The sequence below is a fragment of the Rhamphochromis longiceps genome, linkage group LG12, assembly GCF_057381845.1.
Source record: "Rhamphochromis longiceps isolate RC_006_pf linkage group LG12, R_longiceps_female_GT1.1, whole genome shotgun sequence".
Lineage (NCBI taxonomy): Eukaryota > Metazoa > Chordata > Actinopteri > Cichliformes > Cichlidae > Rhamphochromis > Rhamphochromis longiceps.
In genome coordinates this window covers 42,659,590-42,679,582 of record NC_140568.1, presented here as the reverse complement: position 1 = coordinate 42,679,582, position 19,993 = coordinate 42,659,590, and the positions used below count along the sequence as shown (strand labels likewise).

At 40.6% G+C, this 19,993-nt stretch overlaps 1 protein-coding gene across 2 annotated transcripts in view; it reads right to left on the bottom strand.

Annotated features, from left to right (window-relative positions):
• Positions 1-643: 643 nt before the first annotated feature.
• cfap299 (cilia and flagella associated protein 299) overlaps positions 644-19,993 on the bottom strand; it is a 79,742-nt gene continuing 60,392 nt past the window's right edge. For both annotated transcript variants that reach the window (XM_085426440.1, XM_085426441.1), the window contains exons 5-6: positions 5,699-5,828; positions 644-3,487 (exon numbers count right to left, since the gene is read on the bottom strand). In XM_085426440.1, coding sequence (XP_085282566.1) covers positions 3,395-3,487; positions 5,699-5,828 — 223 coding nt within the window. In that variant the 3' untranslated portion in view covers positions 644-3,394. The remainder of the gene's footprint in view (positions 3,488-5,698; positions 5,829-19,993) is intronic.

Genomic DNA, 19,993 nt, shown 5'->3' with positions numbered 1-19,993 from the left:
GGTCAAGGTCAAGGTCAGATTTATTTATATAGCACATTTCCAACAGCCGATGCTGCACAAAGTGCTTAACAATAACAATAAAATTAGAAACTACAGTGTAATACAATAATAACAATAGAAACAATAAAATAGAAGAATTGAAACAATACTAACTAATTCAGATAAATCCAAAATGCTTGGGTCATAATGTGTTAAAAGCCAGAGCGTAAAAGTGTGTCTTTAGTAAAGATTTAAATTGCTCAAGAGTTTGAGCAGATCTAATATTAAAGGGGAGACTATTCCAAAGTCTGGGACCTGCCACAGAGAAGGATCTATCACCACGAGATTTGAGGTTAGTCCGTGGAATGGACAACAATAGTTTTGAACTAGATCTCGTGGGTTTTCCTGGAGCATAGGCAGAAAGGAGCTCTGACAAGTAGGGGGGGGCTCGGGCGTTGAGTGACTTAAAAACAAAAAGTAAGAGTTTAAATTGGATCCTGTAGGGGACAGGGAGCCAGTGTAAAGAGGCTAAAATTGGGGTTATATGCTCTCTCCGTTTGGTACCGGTTAGCAGGCGAGCAGCAGCATTTTGAACCATCTGAAGGCGATGGATGGTGGCATGATCTAGGCCATAATACAATGAATTGCAGTAGTCCAATCTGCAAGTAAGAAAAAGGTGGATGATACGCTCGAAGACGTCAGCCGGAAGGTATGGCTTTATCCTGGCTAGCTGTCTTAGCTGAAAAAAACAGGACTGAACTACTGCACTCACCTGCTTATTCAATTTAAAAGAACCATCAATGTAAACTCCGAGGTTTTTTACATGTGTTTTACAATACGAGGAGAGGGTACCCAACGTGCTGTCGATATAATTGAAATTGCCAAAAATGACAACCTCAGTTTTGTTTTCGTTTAGCTGTAAAAAATTTAATGATAACCACTGTTTAACGTCGTCAAGGCAGCGTAATAAGAGCTGCGGTTGATCTGATCCTGATTTTAAAGGTAGATAAATCTGTAGATCATCCGCAAAGCAATGAAATGAAATGCTGTACCGCGAGAAGATGGAGCCCAATGGCAGCAAATAGAGTGCGAAGAGGGCGGGACCCAAAATAGAGCCTTGAGGAACGCCGTATTTAAGAGGAGCTAATTTGGAGTTGTGGGGGCCCATATTGACATAAAAGAACCTTTCTGTCAAGTAGGAGCGAAACCACTGAAGGGCAGATCCTTTTAGGCCAGCATGCGATTCTAGCCGTGATAACAGGATGTCGTGGTCAACCGTGTCAAAAGCTGCTGACAAGTCCAACAGTAAAAGGGCAGCAGGGCTGCCAGAATCCATAGTTAAGAGAATATCGTTAAAAATCCTTAAAAGTGCCGTCTCAGTGCTATGTAATGATTTAAAACCAGATTGAAATTTTTCTGAGATCATATTAGAATCGAGGTGTGCCTGCAACTGTAGATAGACCACTTTCTCCAAAACTTTAGATAGAAAAGGAAGCTTTGAGATGGGCCTGTAATTAGACAGAACAGTTGGGTCCAGATTTTGTTTTTTAAGAAGAGGCTGAACTACAGCTTGTTTGAAGCATAGTGGGACGCAGCCTGTAGTAAGGGACGTATTAATCAATTTCAGAATAAAAGGGCCAACAATATTAAAAGTGTTTTTGAGCAGACTCGGGGGAAGAGAATCAGAGGGGCAGTGTGATGATCTTAGGCCACTAACTATCGCGGTCAGGTCCTTAAGGGAGACGGGATCAAACTGCTCTAAGACAGCTGAACACACAGGTGGAGGGCTTTGAACTGAGACAACAGACAACGAAACAAGGGCCCTAATCGATAAGATCTTGTTATTGAAAAATGCTAAAAAATCATCGCACATACTTGGTGAAGAAGTAACTCCAGGATTATCACATAAACTAAAAAAGCAAACAGATGCAGCAAGTGGGAGGCTTCTCTGGTATCAAGCCAGATGAGAAACATTAGACGTTTGTATTAGAATGAACTAATTTGTTTGAAGCTTGTGACTTTCAGGGGAAAAACAGGTGATAGATTAGTAATGAGAAAATTAATATAAAGGTGAGATAAAATGTGGAGGTGACAGTGTGAGCTTAAAGGCTCAGCAGTTAAGGAAATAAGCTTATTTGATTTAGATGAAAAGATTGATACCACTTGCACGTCTGTGCAGCAGATAAATGTTCAGATACAGGTTCAGAACAGCCACTCATAAAACCCCAATCCTAACCCCTAGCCATTTATTTATTTATGCGTGCATGTCTGGATTAATTAACCAAGATTTAATGTGTTCATTATTTGTTACTTACCTTTGGTAGGTTTTTGATTTGAATCTCCTGGCTGGCTGAGGCCTCTCTGTGTGGAGTTTGCATATCACTGTGCCTACACGGGTGTCCTCTGGGTAGTCTTCTACCCTCAGACTTGCTAGTTAGGTTAATTGGTGACTCCAAATTGGCTGTAGGTGTGGATGTGAGAGTGTGTGGTTGACTGTCCCTCTGTTAGGCCTGTGACGGACTGATGACCTGTCCAGGGTGCACCCTAAATCTCGCCCAGTGAACGTGTTTAGTCCAAAAAAGGACTAAACACAATAAACAGAGGTAGATAAGTCTGAGAAGCAGCATTACTGCTATCCCCCCAAATTTTCTACATGCAGAGACATTGAGTCAGCAGAATGTACAGAAAGCAAATTTATGAACTAATAAAGACTCAACTTCTAGATTTAGATACTGTTACAAAAAACAACAAATAATAATCCTGAAATTAAAGGGATTTAAGTTACCAAAAGCCCTCTGAGAAAATAATTTAAAAATGTCATAGTGAATGACTAATATGTAAATGATAGGGCACTTTGATGTCCCGTAACGTGTGCCTTGCATCTGGAAACATACGGAATGCTTTAAGCCCATTACCCACTCTTCCAGTCCAATTGGAGCTACCGCAGCCTGGGGGAGGACATGAAAGCAACCCCCATCATCTTTCAAAGCTCTTACGCCTTTAATTTGTTTAGACAAACAGCCCAAAACATGCCAGACCAAATGATGATACGAGCCTGGGGTCTCTGAGCAGGTTCTTGCCCCTAACTAACTCTGCTTGCTTGGGTAAGTGCCAAAAGCACAGTCAATCCCGACCTGGATGCAACAATTTAAGGCCAAAGTTAGACATAAAACCCCAGAGTATTTGCAAAGAAACTTCCAAGTTGTCACACGAGTCCATCAACTTCATCCTCTGGGATTCCTCAGTTTAAAGCCTTTTTTTCTCCACTACAACACCTCCACCCAGATGGCATGCATGATATGAGGGGAACAGTGTAAATGATGGTCCAACTACAGCAACTCAGTCAAATTAGAGGCTTCCAGTGCTCTCCAATATGTGCCATATGTATGCAAGTGTTGGCGACGGCCTGTGAAGTTTAGACTGTCCTGACGTTGTGGTCGTAGATGACAACATGGATGTAGATGTCCGACTGCAGGAATGTCCTGTTGGAGTCCTCGCCAGGACCAGACTGAAACCCAGCACAGAGAAGTTAGTGGTGCTTGTTTGGGGGTAGTGCTGTCTACAGTCTACAATCGTGCATTCAAACGCAAAGCAAAGAACTAAACATTTGTGATGTTTTCGACTGGTCTCATGAATTTTCAAGATCTCAAGACATGTTTTCAGAAGCTGTATAAGAAAAGATGGATGTAGCGTCCGTCTGTAAAAGTGAAGCCAATGTGGACAACTCTAAAATCTGCACTCTCTCTAATGGCCAGCAGGGGGCATTAGACAAGGAGTCAGATTCTATAGAAGTCTATAAGAAAAGGCCCCTACCTGTCACTTGATTTATGACATTATTAAGGACTTTCTGTACAAATTTATGATCTGTATTTATGAAAGTTTTCTGTTTTTTTTAGAACAAAAAAGGTGAATTCATGAGACTTTTTAAACATCATCTTTATTACTTTTTTCTGCATCAAACCTGCATCATTTAGAACCAAAACTGTGAGCTGAAAGAAGCTAAAATCTTCAAATAAATACAGAGTTGCTGTGGTTTTAGAAATACCAAAGATAGCTTTCCAGTGCATGGGAATATTAGTTTCAGTGTTAAATTAAAAATATCACCATACTGAAAATGTGACAGCTGCCACAGAGAGAGTATGTTAGCAATTAAACAAAACCGCACATCTCTAGAGCACACCTCTTTATAATAGCAGGTATATTAAAGGGGAGGCCAAGTGCTGCATAATTTGACAGTGACTGTAACTGTTCATTTTCCAAGATGTTTTGTGTTACTTTGGCTGTCAAAGCTGACACAGCCCCACCACTAAGATGTGAAGCCACTACCAGCTGGGAACATTTATTTCAGGCTAAGTGTGTCAAAAGCTTCTGGAGGGAACGGAACCATAGCGAACCATTACACTCAATTTACACTTTTACCTAAGCCACACTTGTGGGTGTCCTAATAACTGAGACAGTCTTCCTCTGCAAGTTGAAAAGAGCATCAATAAAAATAAGCCAATAAACCTGATGTCACAGACACAGTGAGAGATAATGGGAAATGCTGCTTAAGGCCAAGCATTTTTTTTTCAAATGTTATAGAAACCAAACACTGTCATTAACACTCACATTTAAATTCATGTCAGCTTACCCTGTTCTTCAAATTTGAGCATCAAGGGGTTTTTTTCTCTCTAACTTTTACTTTGCCAAGCCAATCAAGCCATTGTCATAACTGAAAAATGACAACCCCTCCACCCCAACCCACTTTCTGGCAGGGATAGAAAAGCGGTCATGGAATGACAAAGGCAGAAAAACAAACAAGCCACCCCAAATGAGTTGATGTGAGCTTTGATTTTGGAAGGTTCTCCGGTGGCTCTAAGGCCACATGAGCAGCTAGTGAGCTCATGGCGGGTTAAAGGCCGGATGGTTCTGTGCTGCTCCATGTCGAGCCAATCTGGGCTGAGCTGAGCTGGGTTCTGGGCACACGGGTGGTTTGCTGTGTCTGGCTCCCAATGCCTTCGCTTGTGTTTTTAATAGACAGCCTGGTTGGGGCGGTGCTCGACCACAGCTAGAACACTGTGCTGCCATTTTGGCGCTTGGCCTCAAAAACGCAGTCCCCACAGCTCTGTCTGCAATTTCAAAATAGTTCAGCCCCACCAACTACTTCCCTACCCCCCAGCAAAGAAGGAAACTGGAGAGAAAAAAACATTAGGGAGTCGTTATTCTTCCAGGGCCCCTGTCAGCCTTTGAGTGTAGAGGAAGCACCTGTCTCGACCACTTGATCCTCCCTTCTTTGTGCAGGTGGAACACAAATATCTTTCCCTCCCACTGATTTCTTTATCTCTCTCTGTCTCCCCAACCTCTTCCCTTAGAGTGCAGTCTCTGAAGTAACTTGTGACTAGTTGAAAAACAAGCGATTTTCTTTGGAACATTTGCAGTTCGTTAAAATGGTGCAACAAAGTAAAAGGTGTTAAAGGTAACAAGAGAGGAAATGATCAGGATATTGGAGGTGCATCACAGTCATCTGAGCCAAAAGGACAACAAAATCTGTTTTCAGAAGCAGTCCGTTGTGCAGCAAAAAGAATTTAGAAAAGAGCCTTCTCCCTAAAGCCCTTTTTTGCTCCCCTGAGACATTTTTACTGCGATGGAACAGGTGACCCGGTCTAATTAGCAGCACCATTTGTCTCCCTAGGTTTTAAAACCAAAGCAGGACAATAACAACAGCAACACAAAAACCTACCAAAGGGTCCAAATTCAGAATCTTTTTGTCCCTCTTGTTCTTAAAGAGAAGGCCGTTAGGGTCGTCATAAATCACCTCAAAGTTTGGGCTCGAGTTGGAAGTGGACACTTGCGTCTTCCAGTTGTAATAGCTGTAAAAAAGAGGCAACAATAAATGTAAGATGATTGGGGTCATTTTATTTAAAGCTTGAATATCCTTTATATAAGGATTTTATATAATCACATGGGGTTACTGCTGCACTGATATACCACTGGTTTTCCCTGAGGCCAGCTGGAAAATGTTGCAATCTTGGCAGCAGCCGATGCTTGTGCGGACAGTGGAAGATGACTCCAACTTAAACATGATGGCACAGCTACCATCATGTTTAAGTGTCTTAAAGAAAACCAAAAGGGCTGGCATTATCCACCAAACCACCTGAATCCACTTTAGTGATGATCATTTTTGGGAGCAAAGGTATCTCAGGAAGTATTTTTTTTTGGAAAGGCAGAAGAACATCTGGCACTTTTTGAAGTGACAAAGTGTGGGAATGTAACTTATGAACCAGTGTTTTCCATTCTACTCACTGTCCTTTTGGGCTTCTGTTGTTGCTTTGAAGCTGCACAAGCATAGTGCTTAAGATCTCATTCACATAGGCCTAGAGACCCGTGCATAGAAATGCCTGGAGACATCCTGGAAACCCTCAATTGCTAGGCAAGAAAGGTGCATTTCCTGATTGCTTGTGAGTAGTTGACTGAACCTGCTGGGTGTCACTAGGTGAAAAAGGTCACAAAGAGGGTACTGCGGGAGAATACAAATTTTTCCCTATCGACCAAGACGTTTGTCAAGCGGTCATCAACTGGTCTCTAAGCCTGTGTGACTAAAACACAGTTTTAAAGCATGTAGGAGGTAATTTATAGCACTTGGTGGGGAGTGCCGTGACTTTTCTTTTGGAAAATAAAACTAATATGCAGGTCTGAACTAAAATGAAAAACAACAACAACAAACAGAAAACAATCATCATGACCATTTCTTCTGCATGACATCTTTCCTCTAACTCTGTAAATAATTTTTTAATTTGGGCATTTTTTTAGATTGGTTAGGCAGCATATTTGCAGCATTACTAGAAATAATCATCGAATCAAACAGTCAAAAGTTGAAAGCAGCATTGGAAAGTCACAGAGAGTGATCTCTGCATGACAAGAACACTGTAATACGTTTTATCTTAAATTGTCAAATAATGACTTCATATGTTACAAAGAAAAAAGAAAAGTATGAGAGTAGAACATTTTTTGCATGACTTTCTAAGACTTTATTAGGAGGAAACGACTGCTGCGTAGTTCTAGTGGTGCGTGCTACTCGACCCTCTGCTTTTTTTGTGGAACATTTCTCTTTATAGGCTCACGCAGCAGGAGGCCTTAAAATAAAGAAAAAGGACCACTTTGAGGTCATGACTTACCATGAGGAATAAAAAAAAAGATTGATGGATTTCAGAGCATTTCACAGCCACCATTATCATATTATTATTCAACAACAGGTTATAAAAGAACTCTGTTTTACAGAAAAGAAAGAAAAGCAACCTGCAGAGTAATGCAACTTTTATAATAGCGAGAAGTCTGTTTCCAATTTGATCTCTGGGATGCTGTTTGTGGGTTCGCCAAGCCAGGCATTAGAGTAAAGCTGGGACTAATAACCAAGTGAAACCAAAGACAGGTCTGAATTCCAAAATAAATGACTGATTAATTTACAGCATCCGACTGGATCCTGATCTGCTTTTAAGTTTTCTGCTATTTCTGATACAGCAGAACAAGAATATGCAACTTTTTGATGGAGCAAAAGGAACCAAAATGTTTGGACTTGCAGGTGAGGATAATTTGATAAGCATGTGCATAAAATTTAGGCTGTGATTTATTAGTATTTTTACATAATATGCATTTAGATAGCATTTAACCCTCTCAGATGATTGATCAAAGAAACACTTCTCAAGCAGTGTCTTGGAAGCAAAGCGCTTTCTGATTAAAAAAAAGAATAAAACATCAAGTTAACATCCTTTAGCCATAAAATTGGAAGATCATTACCCTTTGTTAACATGAAATATGAGAGTTTGTGAGTTGAAAACATCTCATTATGATAGAGTTGAGTCCTGCATTGTTCCCATGTTGGATTTGGTTTCAGCTCAGCCTTTCAGTCGAGACGAGCCAGGCATGGAAATAAATAAAACAAAGGCACAAATTTCAAAATTAGTTAAACTTTTTTTTTAGAGAAAGAAAGAAAAAAAAAGCTAAACTAACCTTAAATGATGCCAGACTGAGCTACAATGCCCGGTCTGGAATTAATACGTGTTTAATTTACAACATATTTGTGTATTAAAACATGTATTCTTTGTATTGCACACACTGTAATTGGTATTTGATTGCTCTGAAATGTGATATTACTTTGAGAAGCTCAAAGGTACATTTTTTAAGTGTTAATACATGTCATGTAAGTACACACACATATATATAATGTAAAAAAAAGTATGCTCACTTCGCTCTACCTCTCATCTGTGACACTACAGCACCAACAATGAGCAACATTAGCCATGTTGGCTCAGCTTATTTACTTGCTAACAAACAAAAAAATTTCAACAATGGACCAGAAATGTTAACCACACAATGACCCACATCCAGTGATATTAGGCTTTAGTCACACATTCATAAGACCAGCTGGCAACCATTTGTCAAGCACTGGTCAGCAGGGAAAAATGAGTATTCCCATCTGGTTGTGAATGGTTGTTAGCAGTGACTATGATATGGAAGACACTGTTGACTGCAAACACTTGCCAACCTATCGCTAAGTAATAGTGAAGCTGTGAAGAATGCGTAGCAACTGGTGCTTTTTCAAGTTATACAACCCCTAGATGGTTAATCAGCGAGACAAATCAGCTTCTTCCATGCAGGCTTTGTATCAGAACCCTCTTAGCAACAGATTTCACTCAATGACAGCGAGCAACCACTTGCTAAGTGGTTGGGCAATACACCAAGTGACCCTAGCAACCAGGTCTCTGACTATTCTCCAAGTCTGAGGCCTTAACAATAACTATCGGCCTTCAAATATTTTTGCATAAGAAAATTGGTGAATGTTCTGGATAAAACCAGAATGCATGCTAAGAACATTAACCAGTTCAAGAATCCAAAAACAGGGTTTGCTGTTGTAAAAATACCATGTTGGTGTTAAAAAAATGCACATATACTGGACACAGTGTCTCCCAGTACCCACAGATTCCAACACAACTCCACATGAGTTTGAAAAAAGTTGCCTTGGCAAGATGGCCATGCATGCCTTTGGGGTATCTCACAATTAGTCTGTGTTATATGTAAAATGTGTAGGTCTGAAAGTACTGTAAACCTCCATTCTTTCAGTGTCTTTGTCTGTGACCTCCGTAAACGATCGTCTCAATATCTTATACAAAATATAATTTTCATTTAGTAAATTATGGTCCCAATTGTAATGGGGCCCCCTTGAAAGAGAATAAAACCAAGTGTGCTTTTCTGTGTGATTCACAAGTTGCTAGCCTGTGGGTGTGCAGTTTCTCAGTGAAATCTATCCCTCACTCATTACACCCAATGTTGAAAGAAAGAAAATTATGGTGTTATGAATATACTCGACTCAAGCTTGTCAAATTTATTCTGGTGTTAGCAGGTAAACTAACATTAGTTAACATCATGCAGAAAAACGACAGATTTTTCTACTGAATGTGAATGGGGCACTAGATAGATGAAGAAATGTTTGGTTGGCTTCAGGGATCAAAGCCAATCCTTAGCTTGCTTTCATCTGGCTATTAGCTAGCTTGCTTACAAAAATGACCCAGCACATTTTTTAAAAAAATTTAAAATTCTAAACAAGCAAATAATCCCAGAATCCCAGAAAACAAACTGCATCAACAAGTTTTCAAAATCTTCAAACAGCACTAGTTTTTAGTGGTTTTTATCATTAACAATTGGCATAATTAGCAACACAACTCCATGTCACACCGAGTACCCAAAGGTTGCTTTACTGAGCCTTGGCTGGTCCCCAACAGCAGATCGTGGTCCAACTACAAAGATGGAGCTCAGGGAGAAGTCTGAGTATAAATCTGAGACGAGTTATATTATGATGGGGAGTTGAACAGGCTGATATTGCAGCAGCAAGCTGTTAACATGGGATAGTAACATAATGAAGGACTGCCAGCATTCTGCAGGCTATATTTCTCTGGCTGTGATGCATTACTAGAGCAGTGCATGATTAACAGTAGATATAAAGTATTAATGACCCACATTAGGTAAAATACATCTCAAAATGTTTGCATTTACACTGTAGGCCCCCCTATGATCTTTGAAATATCCTGGCAGTTTGGCTGACGTGAGGATGTTTTCTCCAGAACCTGTTTAAGAGCTAATCTCTAGTGGAACATAAAACTGCTCACAAAAAACTATTTGCATTTGAGCCATAAAAATATTTTCTCCCTGCAACATATAAAGCATGCTTGCTACAAATTACAAGCAAACATATAGTACAAGCAATATAAAATCCAACCATGTGGTTTTTCCAAAACCCACAGACCCCCACTATGCAATTTTGGGAAATGTAAATACATATTTCTGCAGAATGGTCAGTTTCTGAATAGCTATGAAAAGGACCAGGTATTCCAGCCAACAACAAAAGTGACTTTACTGCTCGTATCCTGGTAACATATAAGATAAGATAAGATAAAACTTTATTAATCCCTCGGGTGGGTTCCTCTGGGAAATTCGATTTCCAAAAAAGCACAGCACCGACAGAAGTTACAGAGTTATACACACACACATATATATAAATACAGAGACAATATAAATAAAATATACGAAGGGGATAAATAGAATAAATAGGAATAAAAATAAAAATACAAGTGAATTGCACATTTCAAGTATTGAGTCTATTGCACCGTTGACTATTTACAAAAGTATTGCACAAAAGGTATTGCACAGTGAGGTGAAGAGGCACTACAGCTTAGTTGTTCCCCCCTCCTTTGTCCTCCTGTTTCCCCTCCCTCTCCCCTCCAGAGAGGAGTTAAACAGTCTGATGGCGTGTGGGACAAAGGAGTTTTTAAGTCTGTTAGTTCTTGTCTTTGGGAGAAGCAACCTGTCACTGAACAGACTCTTCTGGTTGTTTATGGCCGTGTGCAGAGGATGCCCAGCATTGTCCATAATGTCCATCAGTTTCTTTAATGTCCTTTTCTCTGCCACTGTCACCAGAGTGTCCAGCTTCATGCCGACCACAGAGCTAGCCCTCCTGATCAGTTTCTCCAGCCTGGATGAGTCCTTCTTTGCTGTGCTGCTCCCCCAGCACACCACAGCATAGAAAAGTACTCCAGCAACCACCGACTGGTAAAACATCCTCAGGAGCTTCCTGCAGATGTTAAAAGACCTCAGCCTCCTGAGGAAGTACAGTCGGCTTTGGGCTTTTTTATACAGGTGCTCTGTGTTGCATGACCAGTCCAGTTTATTGTCCACCCACAGCCCGAGGTACTTGTACTTGTTGACCACCTCCACCTCCTCCCCCTCTATCTGAACCGGCAGTGGACCTGCTCTAGACCTCCCGAAGTCCACAACCAGTTCCTTAGTCTTTGAGATGTTGAGTTGCAGGTGGTTTGTGTGACTCCATGCGACATATTTTCCTGGATTGGATATTTGTCATATTCCAACAGACAGTTGATCTCCAATGTCAGACCCTGGAGGCTTGGTCTAGTATTTAGCATTGTGATAAAGACCCTGCTCCAGCTACCGAGGAAAGCTTCTGCCTTTAGACCAAGACAGAAAACAAAGGGCGTACGATACACACGGATGGTTAAAATGATTCTGTTAAATTAAAAAGAAATGTGACATAAACAATAAAAATAAAACATAGTTTAAATAACAGATAAAATGCTTGAAACATTGGTAAAAGATTCACTATGATGATTGGTCATTGACCTACATGAGGTATGATTGAATAGTTCTGCAAATCTTCCTATAAAAAGCAAAAATCTACACTGAAAATTTCTGCCTTCTCAGTGCGACATGAGCAGGTGTGTGAAGACAGGTGGTGTACTACAGGTGGTTCATGATGAATGTCCTCAGGCCCTTCATGGGTAGAACTCCCTCTTGGGGGATAAAGTCACTGTGCAAAACTCATTAATGGTGATGATCCTTGACACAAATTAGAGTTTTACACAGAAGTTGATGTTTTCTCTCAGCCTACACTTGAAGCTATTGGTTAAATTGCATATGCAGATGTGCAGATGGTCAGAATAGTTTATTAATTTAACTTTGGAGGAAGACAAGTGGACTTGTTTTTAGGGCTTTTACTTTGGAGTCATGATTCATGTTAACTTTAACAACTCACATGAAGACAGGATGGATCAGTGATGCTCAGAACACTTTCAAGATACCAGCCCCACTAGAGGTTAAATACCTGAGATGCCCCATCACCTTTTAGTGCTGAAGAAGCTTTTGGAGTGAGGTGAAATGTTTTCAAAAACCCAAAAAGGAAGCCCAGCTGCCTTCAACTCAAGTGCTTAAAACTACCATGACCTGGATGACTAAGAACCAAAACAGACAACACTCTGAGGTCTAAGTTTTTATAGGCGATAACCCAAATCCCAGTCCTAATTTTGTGTTACTGTGGCTTAACATCTCGGTCTCAGGTAAAATGATTATTTTATTGGTTACCTGACTGCCAAGACTTGGGAGAGACTTTTACCAAAACAAAAATGACATATTGTGATTGCCTAGGGTTAGATAGTGTTAGTGTCGGGGTCAGTGACCTTAATAGGTTAAGACTTCTAATGATGGGGGGTGATTGTGGCTCAAGAGTTGGGAGTTTGCCTTGTATTTGGAAGGTTGCTTGGTCGTTGTGTCCTTGGGCGAGACACTTCACCCGTTGCTTACTGGTGGTGGTCAGAGGGCCTGGTGGCGCCAGTGTCCGGCAGCCTCGCCTCTGTCAGTGCGCCCCAGGGTGGCTGTGGCTACAATGTAGCTGCCATCACCAGTGTGTGAATGAATGGGTGGATGACTGGATGTGTAACCAGTCCCCCTTAGGGACTAGTAAAAGCGCTATACAAATACAGGCCATTTACCATTTTTAATGATAATGTAGCAGGAAAAAAAGATTTTCTTTATTTATTTTGTTAGAAATTAACAATATAAAGAGCTACACATTGCTATATTTTGGTACTACTATTACAGAATAGCTGTCAGAAAATGTGACAATGAACAGCATCTGATGTTTCAGCTATCTGTCAGCCATTCCCTACCAGCTGTCAAAGTAATCTCCCTCTCCAGAAAACACATAATCTGTTACAGTCCAAACTGTGTGGGGAAATACACTGATGCATAAAATTATAAGGTATGAGAGGTCTGGCATTTTTTTCCAAGTTGCCAACAGAGCTGAATAAAGCATGTTCAGAATAGATTGCTGCAATGACCCAATTATGAAATACAAATTGAGGTTTTTCCTTTAAGACTCAGAAGAAAATTACATTGTCCAAGATTTGCTTTCAGGCACATGCATCCTTCTTCTCTTTGTAAATTGGGCCTGACAGTGTTTCAGTGACTATTTATACCAAAATGCCATACAACAATTAACATTTTTTGGTCAACCACTTTTATTCCATGGTGAACCGCTTACTGGGACAGATGTGAGATATTTTAACACTGAACAAGAAAAAGACGGAAAGAGTAAAAGAAAATTTTTTTGAAGCAATGCCGAGAATTTTGTTCATACGTTTATTGGACCCACCTCCCTCGCTGTCCTATATGAACTCTCACTAGGGCAACTAACTGCATGGTCGGTGCACATTTGGTCACAAAGCTCCAGCTGCTGGATGGCACCACACCCAGACACATGGACCAGTAAAAGTGTGAGAACCTGGATTTGGTGGAAACAATGACGCTGCTCTCAGCACCGGTTCCTGGTTGCCTATGCATTTACAATGGCTGTTTGACACGTGCAGTGTGTCCTTTCACTTTCCATAGTTACCCTGCTTAGCTCTATTGTTATCTCCAGGCAGTCATTTTCCAGTGTAATGTCAACAGTCTCATTACAGGGCTCAGAGGAGCTGGATGATATATATCATAAAGTACAAGTACTCAGCATGTGTATTCGTTCAGCTATTCTTTTCTTTAGCGGCTGCAGAATAAATAGTCTAGCAAGTGTTTCAGAAGTTAATGTTTCCAGTGTAAATCACAAAGGCCTTTTCAATGTTGAAAGGAGTAGTGTAATGTGCCGAAATTACTGTTAAACCTATTGGGAGTGTCACGGGCCTAGTTCAACAGCAAATCATGTCTATGACCATGTCCAGCTGACAGCTCTTTTAGCAGACACATAACTAACTGTCCGCCTACACACTCGATCATTATTTTTGGTTTCATCTAAGAATTTATTATGTTTATATTAAATTATAAAACATAGCTGTATAATGTGCTGTTAGAATTGAGTACTCAGGTGAACATCGTGTTGTTCTGGTGTTTGTTTGTTTTTTTATTAGAAGACGAGCTGTAAAACACACTTCTGGTGTATCAGTTTGACTAAAAAGCGTTTACCACTGACTGTACAGAAAAGGTTAACTTGGTGTCCATGACATCAACACTGCTTTGTATGTATTGTTTTAAAGCCTTGACTTAAACCTTTTGGATTTTGTTTTTTTGAAACCCAACACATGGATCTGACTGTGCTAAATGATAGCGTACCGTGCTACCATCATTATCTTTTTTATCTAAATGGGAACACAATTTACAAAATGAACATCAAAATTGATGATTAAAAATCATTTAGACCATAAATTCATTAGAGAAATGTTCACTGAGGCCACGCATCAAGTGAGCAGTATGGCCATTTTCTGATGGACTTCTACATAATTGAAGTTTTTTCTACAATGCGAGGAGTTGCCCACTTAAGACCATTAGAAAAAAATGCAGTAATGGTACTTCATGTCCGCAAAATGTGGTCCAGTTCATCTTTTACATACAGTCGATGGTTTTTACAAAAGGGTTTTGTATATACAGTGGCTTGCAAAAGTATTTGGCCCCCTTAAACTTTTCCACATTTTGTCACATTACAGCCACAAACATGAATCAATTTTATTGGAATTCCACGTGAAAGACCAACACAAAGTGGTGCACACGTGAGAAGTGGAACAAAAATCATACATGATTCCAAACATTTTTTACAAATAAATAACTGAAAAATGGGGTGTGCGTAATTAGTCAGCCCCCTGAGTCAATACTTGAACCACCTTTTGCTGCAATTACAGCTGCCAGTCTTTTAGGGTATGTCTCTACCAGCTTTGCATATCTACAGACTGAAATTCTTGCCCATTCTTCTTTGCAAAACAGCTCCACAACTGCCCTGTGACGGCCTCAGAGGTTGTCTAAGAGAATATTGGGAGCAACAACACCATGAAGTCCAAAGAACACACCAGACAGGTCAGGGATAAAGTTATTGAGAAATTTAAAGCAGACTTAGGCTACAAAAAGATTTCCCAAGCCTTGAACATCCCACGGAGCACTGTTCAAGCAATCATTCAGAAATGGAAGGAGTATGGCACAAGTGTAAACCTACCAAGACAAGGCCGTCCACCTAAACTCACAGGCTGAACAAGGAGAGCGCTGATCAGAAATGCAGCCAAGAGGCCCATGGTGACTCTGGACGAGCTGCAGAGATCTACAGCTCAGGTGGGGGAATCTGTCCACACATATCCATGTGTTAGAATGGCCCAGTCAAAGTCCAGATCTAAATCCAATCGAGAAACTGTGGCAAGATCTGAAAACTGCTGTTCACAAACGCTGTCCATCTAATCTGACTGAGCTGGAGCTGTTTTGCAAAGAAGAATGAGCAAGGATTTTAGTCTCTAGATGTGCAAAGCTGGTAGAGACAGACCCTAAAAGACTGGCAGCTATAATTGCAGCAAAAGGTGGTTCTACAAAGTATTGACTCAGGGGGCTGAATAATTACGCACACCCCACTTTTCAGTTATTTATTTGTAAAAAATGTTTGGAATCATGTATGATTTTCGTTCCACTTCTCACGTGTGCACCACTTTGTGTTGGTCTTTCACGTGGAATTCCAATAAAATAGATTCATGTTTGTGGCTATAATGTGACAAAATGTGGGAAAGCTCAAGGGGGCCGAATACTTTTGCAAGCCACTGTAGAGCTGATAAATGTATTTTACTTCTGTTATTCCAATTATTGAACTGCAAAGATTTTTGTAACTTAGAAAAGGTGAAACTGTTTGTGTGTATTACATGCATTACATGTCAACTGACAGAACTGGGTGCTATGCTATGTTCCATTTGAATGTAGCCATTGAGTAAGAGCATACTGATGGGCAGCGGTAGGGGGTGAAACACACAATGCCTTTGTTCTTATGGTATTTAAAGAGTCGCCGCTGTCATTTTACACGCACATGAGATAGAAAGATGGTAAGAGACTGACGATGGTACTGACATTGGAACCCTCAAAAACAATCTATACCCATAAGCACTGGGAAGAATCTGATTGGATTTAACCCTGCCAAAAGGGTATGTGTGTGTCATATGTGAAGATCAGCAAAGATGACATGAAATCTTCCCGCAAATATTTACCATGCTGGCTTTGATAAAACGTCCCACCGACCCCCACAAAGCCCAGGCACAACGCTTGAGACGGAGCCGCTAAATCACCTTCAGAGCTGGAACAGTTTCTCTTTTGTATTAAAACTTAATAAAATGGGACAGCAGTGCAAATATTTTCACAGCAGAAAATGAAGCCAGACACACAGGTGCACTGCAGAGGCCGAGCGTGGCGGCAACATGGTTTTGGCTCCAGAAGAGGCATGCGCTATATGTTTCAGTCGAGCTGATCCTTTAGATTCATTGTTTCAGTCTGTTGGCAAAGGCGTGCAGTGCAGGCAGGAGATATTTATATTATTCAGCAATTTAAAATGTTTGCGTTTGAACGACTTGTTGAAGAGTAAAGATGTTTTATACTTCAGATGAAAGAAGTTTTGTTTTCAGGAAGAGGCATGATTTCAAGTAGAACAAAACATAAACAATGTAAAGCAGGAAAAACCAGTAAATCAATTAGGATTCCCATATAGTGAGCTGCTCAGCCTCTTAAAACTCTTGGCTAAACACAGGGCCTGAAGAGAGGGAGAGATAAAGAGAGGGAGGAAGGGAACAGCTAGAGTGCATAAACAGATGGTCACTTAGCTGGTGAACATTAAATAGACATCAGAGATGCTGTAGGCACATCTGGAGTGGCAGGAAGGTGGGTGCACAGAGCTGCAGATCTGTGGGTTAATTAGATCAGGGTCAGAACTTCAGTGCGTGTCTATGTTGGAAGCTCACAAATTTAACCTAAAAACACACTTTTTTCACCCTCCATTTGCAGTATTAGTGTCAGGTTTTGCTTTTATTTACTTAAAGGCTTACGCCACAGTTTCCCCTGAGGTGACAGTAAGTAGAGCAGAAGAGCAAATATTGTGTTTCTGGTTATGAGATTGTGTCTTGTTTACTAGTTTCTAGATGTTAAATTTCTTCTGAAGCAATTGGGAAAATCCCGTCCTTGACATACTTTAACCAGGTTTCCTCTGGAGGTCAGAGGCTCAGAACGTGTGTCCTTACAAATTATATTTATATGACCCACCTGCCGAGTGTGCGTGCTAAAATAAATCACATCCAGCATTTAGCTGAATATTGTTGCTGCTCTTATAGAATCCATGGAAATATTCAGAAGGATGGCTCGTTGTTTATGTACAAATACATTCACAGCTCTATCGGTCACATGACTGAGCACTTCCCATTTTTGCAACTCACATGTAAGAAATTAAACTGTGAAATGATTGTGCCTGTGTAACCAGATGTGATTTTAAATAGGAACTAAAGGTTGTAGTAAGATATAAGAGACGACAACTCTTCTCCTTTATTATTATTACTCAGAGGGGAAGTCGTATGTATTTAGTCTTGAATATCCTTTTCTTTCTTTTTTTCCAAACAGCACAGGCACCTGTTACACAAAGTTGGAAAGTTAGAAATATTTTCCACATCAAACTTGTGGAACAGATAAACTGTACATTTAACACATTTGGTTTTCAACGATAATGTTTTTTTCTCTAGTATTTTATATCTTTAAATCTTCATACTTTAGTCCAAGAGGACAGTACTGCTACTGCTACACCCCCATAAGGCTGCGTACGTGAACCTATCCACCCTTCCTTGCTGGAGATGGGAGGTGGAGGCCAGAGCTGGCGCTGGTGTCGCTGCCCTGTGTTCTTTGTGGCTATGGAGGAGGAGGAGGGACAGGATTCAGAGTCCTGCGGTGGGAGGTTTAGTGCACTGAGTGGGCAGCAGCTCCAGCATCTGCTCCCTCTTAGCGGCAACCACACTGGGTGTTATTGTTCCCGACAGAGATGAAAAAAAAAAAGGGGGGGGTGGAAGATGACATATGAGGGGAGAAAAGGGGAGCGGTAGCGAAGCATGGAAGGCAAGTTTAGAGAAGTTAAATAAAGACAAGGAGACGTGTAAATCTGATGAAGTTTTAGTGACTGAAAAATGAGTCGGAGAGAGGGAGCGGCAAGTCAGATGGGGGTGCGGGTCGATGGTGGTGGGGCGGGGTGGTGAGGGGTGTCTTAAAAGCATCATTAGAGAGTAGGTTTTACCTCCAGGCATGCTCACCCAATGACTCACACCTAGAGCTTGTTAGGGCTTCTACTCACCAGAGAGGAGGTCGAGTTCAAGGCCACAAGCGGGGTTGTGTGTCGGAACACGTGGTGAGAAATGGATAAATAAAACAACAAAGCTTCACATGTCTGACACTTTGGTTTCAAAAGGAAGGGGAAACCACTTCCAAAAATAAAACCCCAACTGTCATTCTTGTCTTCTGACTGCTGGAACAATAGCAGTTTTCTCTAAGACTGCCATTTAGCATTTTGAATATTGTTGTTGGACAATGTGCTTATGAAGCAGTTTTTGGTTCCAACAAACTACAGATGCTGTTTACAAATTCCAAACTTTTTATTAATATACTCAGTATTTCTTTGTAACCACATTAAAAAGACAAAAACGTCATGATTATAATATGTTGTCCTCAGTGATGTGGGGTTCACACATGAAGACGGAAAGTTGTTTATAAAAATGTTGAAAGTAGAAAAATGAGATTCACAGCATGAAAAACAAAGCAGAATTTCAGCGTGAAAAGCTATCTACATTAGGATGTTATAGACCTTGTTCTGTCACCGAGGTCAAACAGGCTGTGTGCCGTTTGGCTGAACTCTGAATAAAACCACGTATTACACTCTCATTCTCACCCTTCTCCGGTTGTGTCTGTCCTTTTGGGATTTCTCGCACGTATCTGAAATGTTGGTAAGGTGTTAGTCTGCATGAATATGTGGAATGTGGGAATGGTTTTGGCTCTGGTAATCTGCTGACAGCTCTCTGTGTAAACAGCTATCCTGATAGACCAGGAATTATAAAGATGTCACCTGCCTTGCTGAATAGTAGAGTGGAGATTTTAGCTTACACCTGTAAGGTCAGCAGTTCATTGATGGCTTGTTCTGGGATTGTGTGACCGGTGCTGACCCTCGAATTGTCAAACGTACAGTACACATGTATGACTGAAAATGTGTTAGTCTAACTTTGGTGACTGATAAATAAAAGCACAGAAAGTCACTGTGGGTTAGTGAAATGTTCCCATCCCTTCACCCTTAATGAAACCTTACTTAAACCTTACAGAGATGCCACAGTACTGACAGCTGGTTTTGAATTAAATTCAAGGACCCTAACTTTAATGTGATGCTTCTCCATTCCTCTGTTTTTGTCACTCTATCTTTGCCTTCTCCAACAAATTCTTCCGGGAGATTTGGCACAGTGGAAAACAGAATTACAAACAAAGAGGAAGACCTAAAAGGAACCTGTTTAAAGGAACTGTGTCCAGGCCCCCCACGAACTAAAGAGCAATCTAAAACGCTGTCACACTGAAGAAACTGGATTGTCTTCAGTTTGTTTTACAGTCATCAACTATACATTAAAAATAATCTCATGATCTCAGTCTGTTTAAATCGAGACTTCAGTCACGTCTGCGTCAGCCAGAGAAGTTCTGCACTTTGGCAGCTCTACTTTATTATTATTTATTTATTCTACATTTTCAGCTCACAGCAGCTTGCTCTGTATGTATCAACCATACTGTGCTTTTTAAAGAGCTCCTTCCAAACCTATATTGGTGTCTCACGACAATGTGAATTTTTATTCTTGGATAATATGATTTCCTTACACTTCAAATTTTGTCAAATCCCACCTGAGTAAAG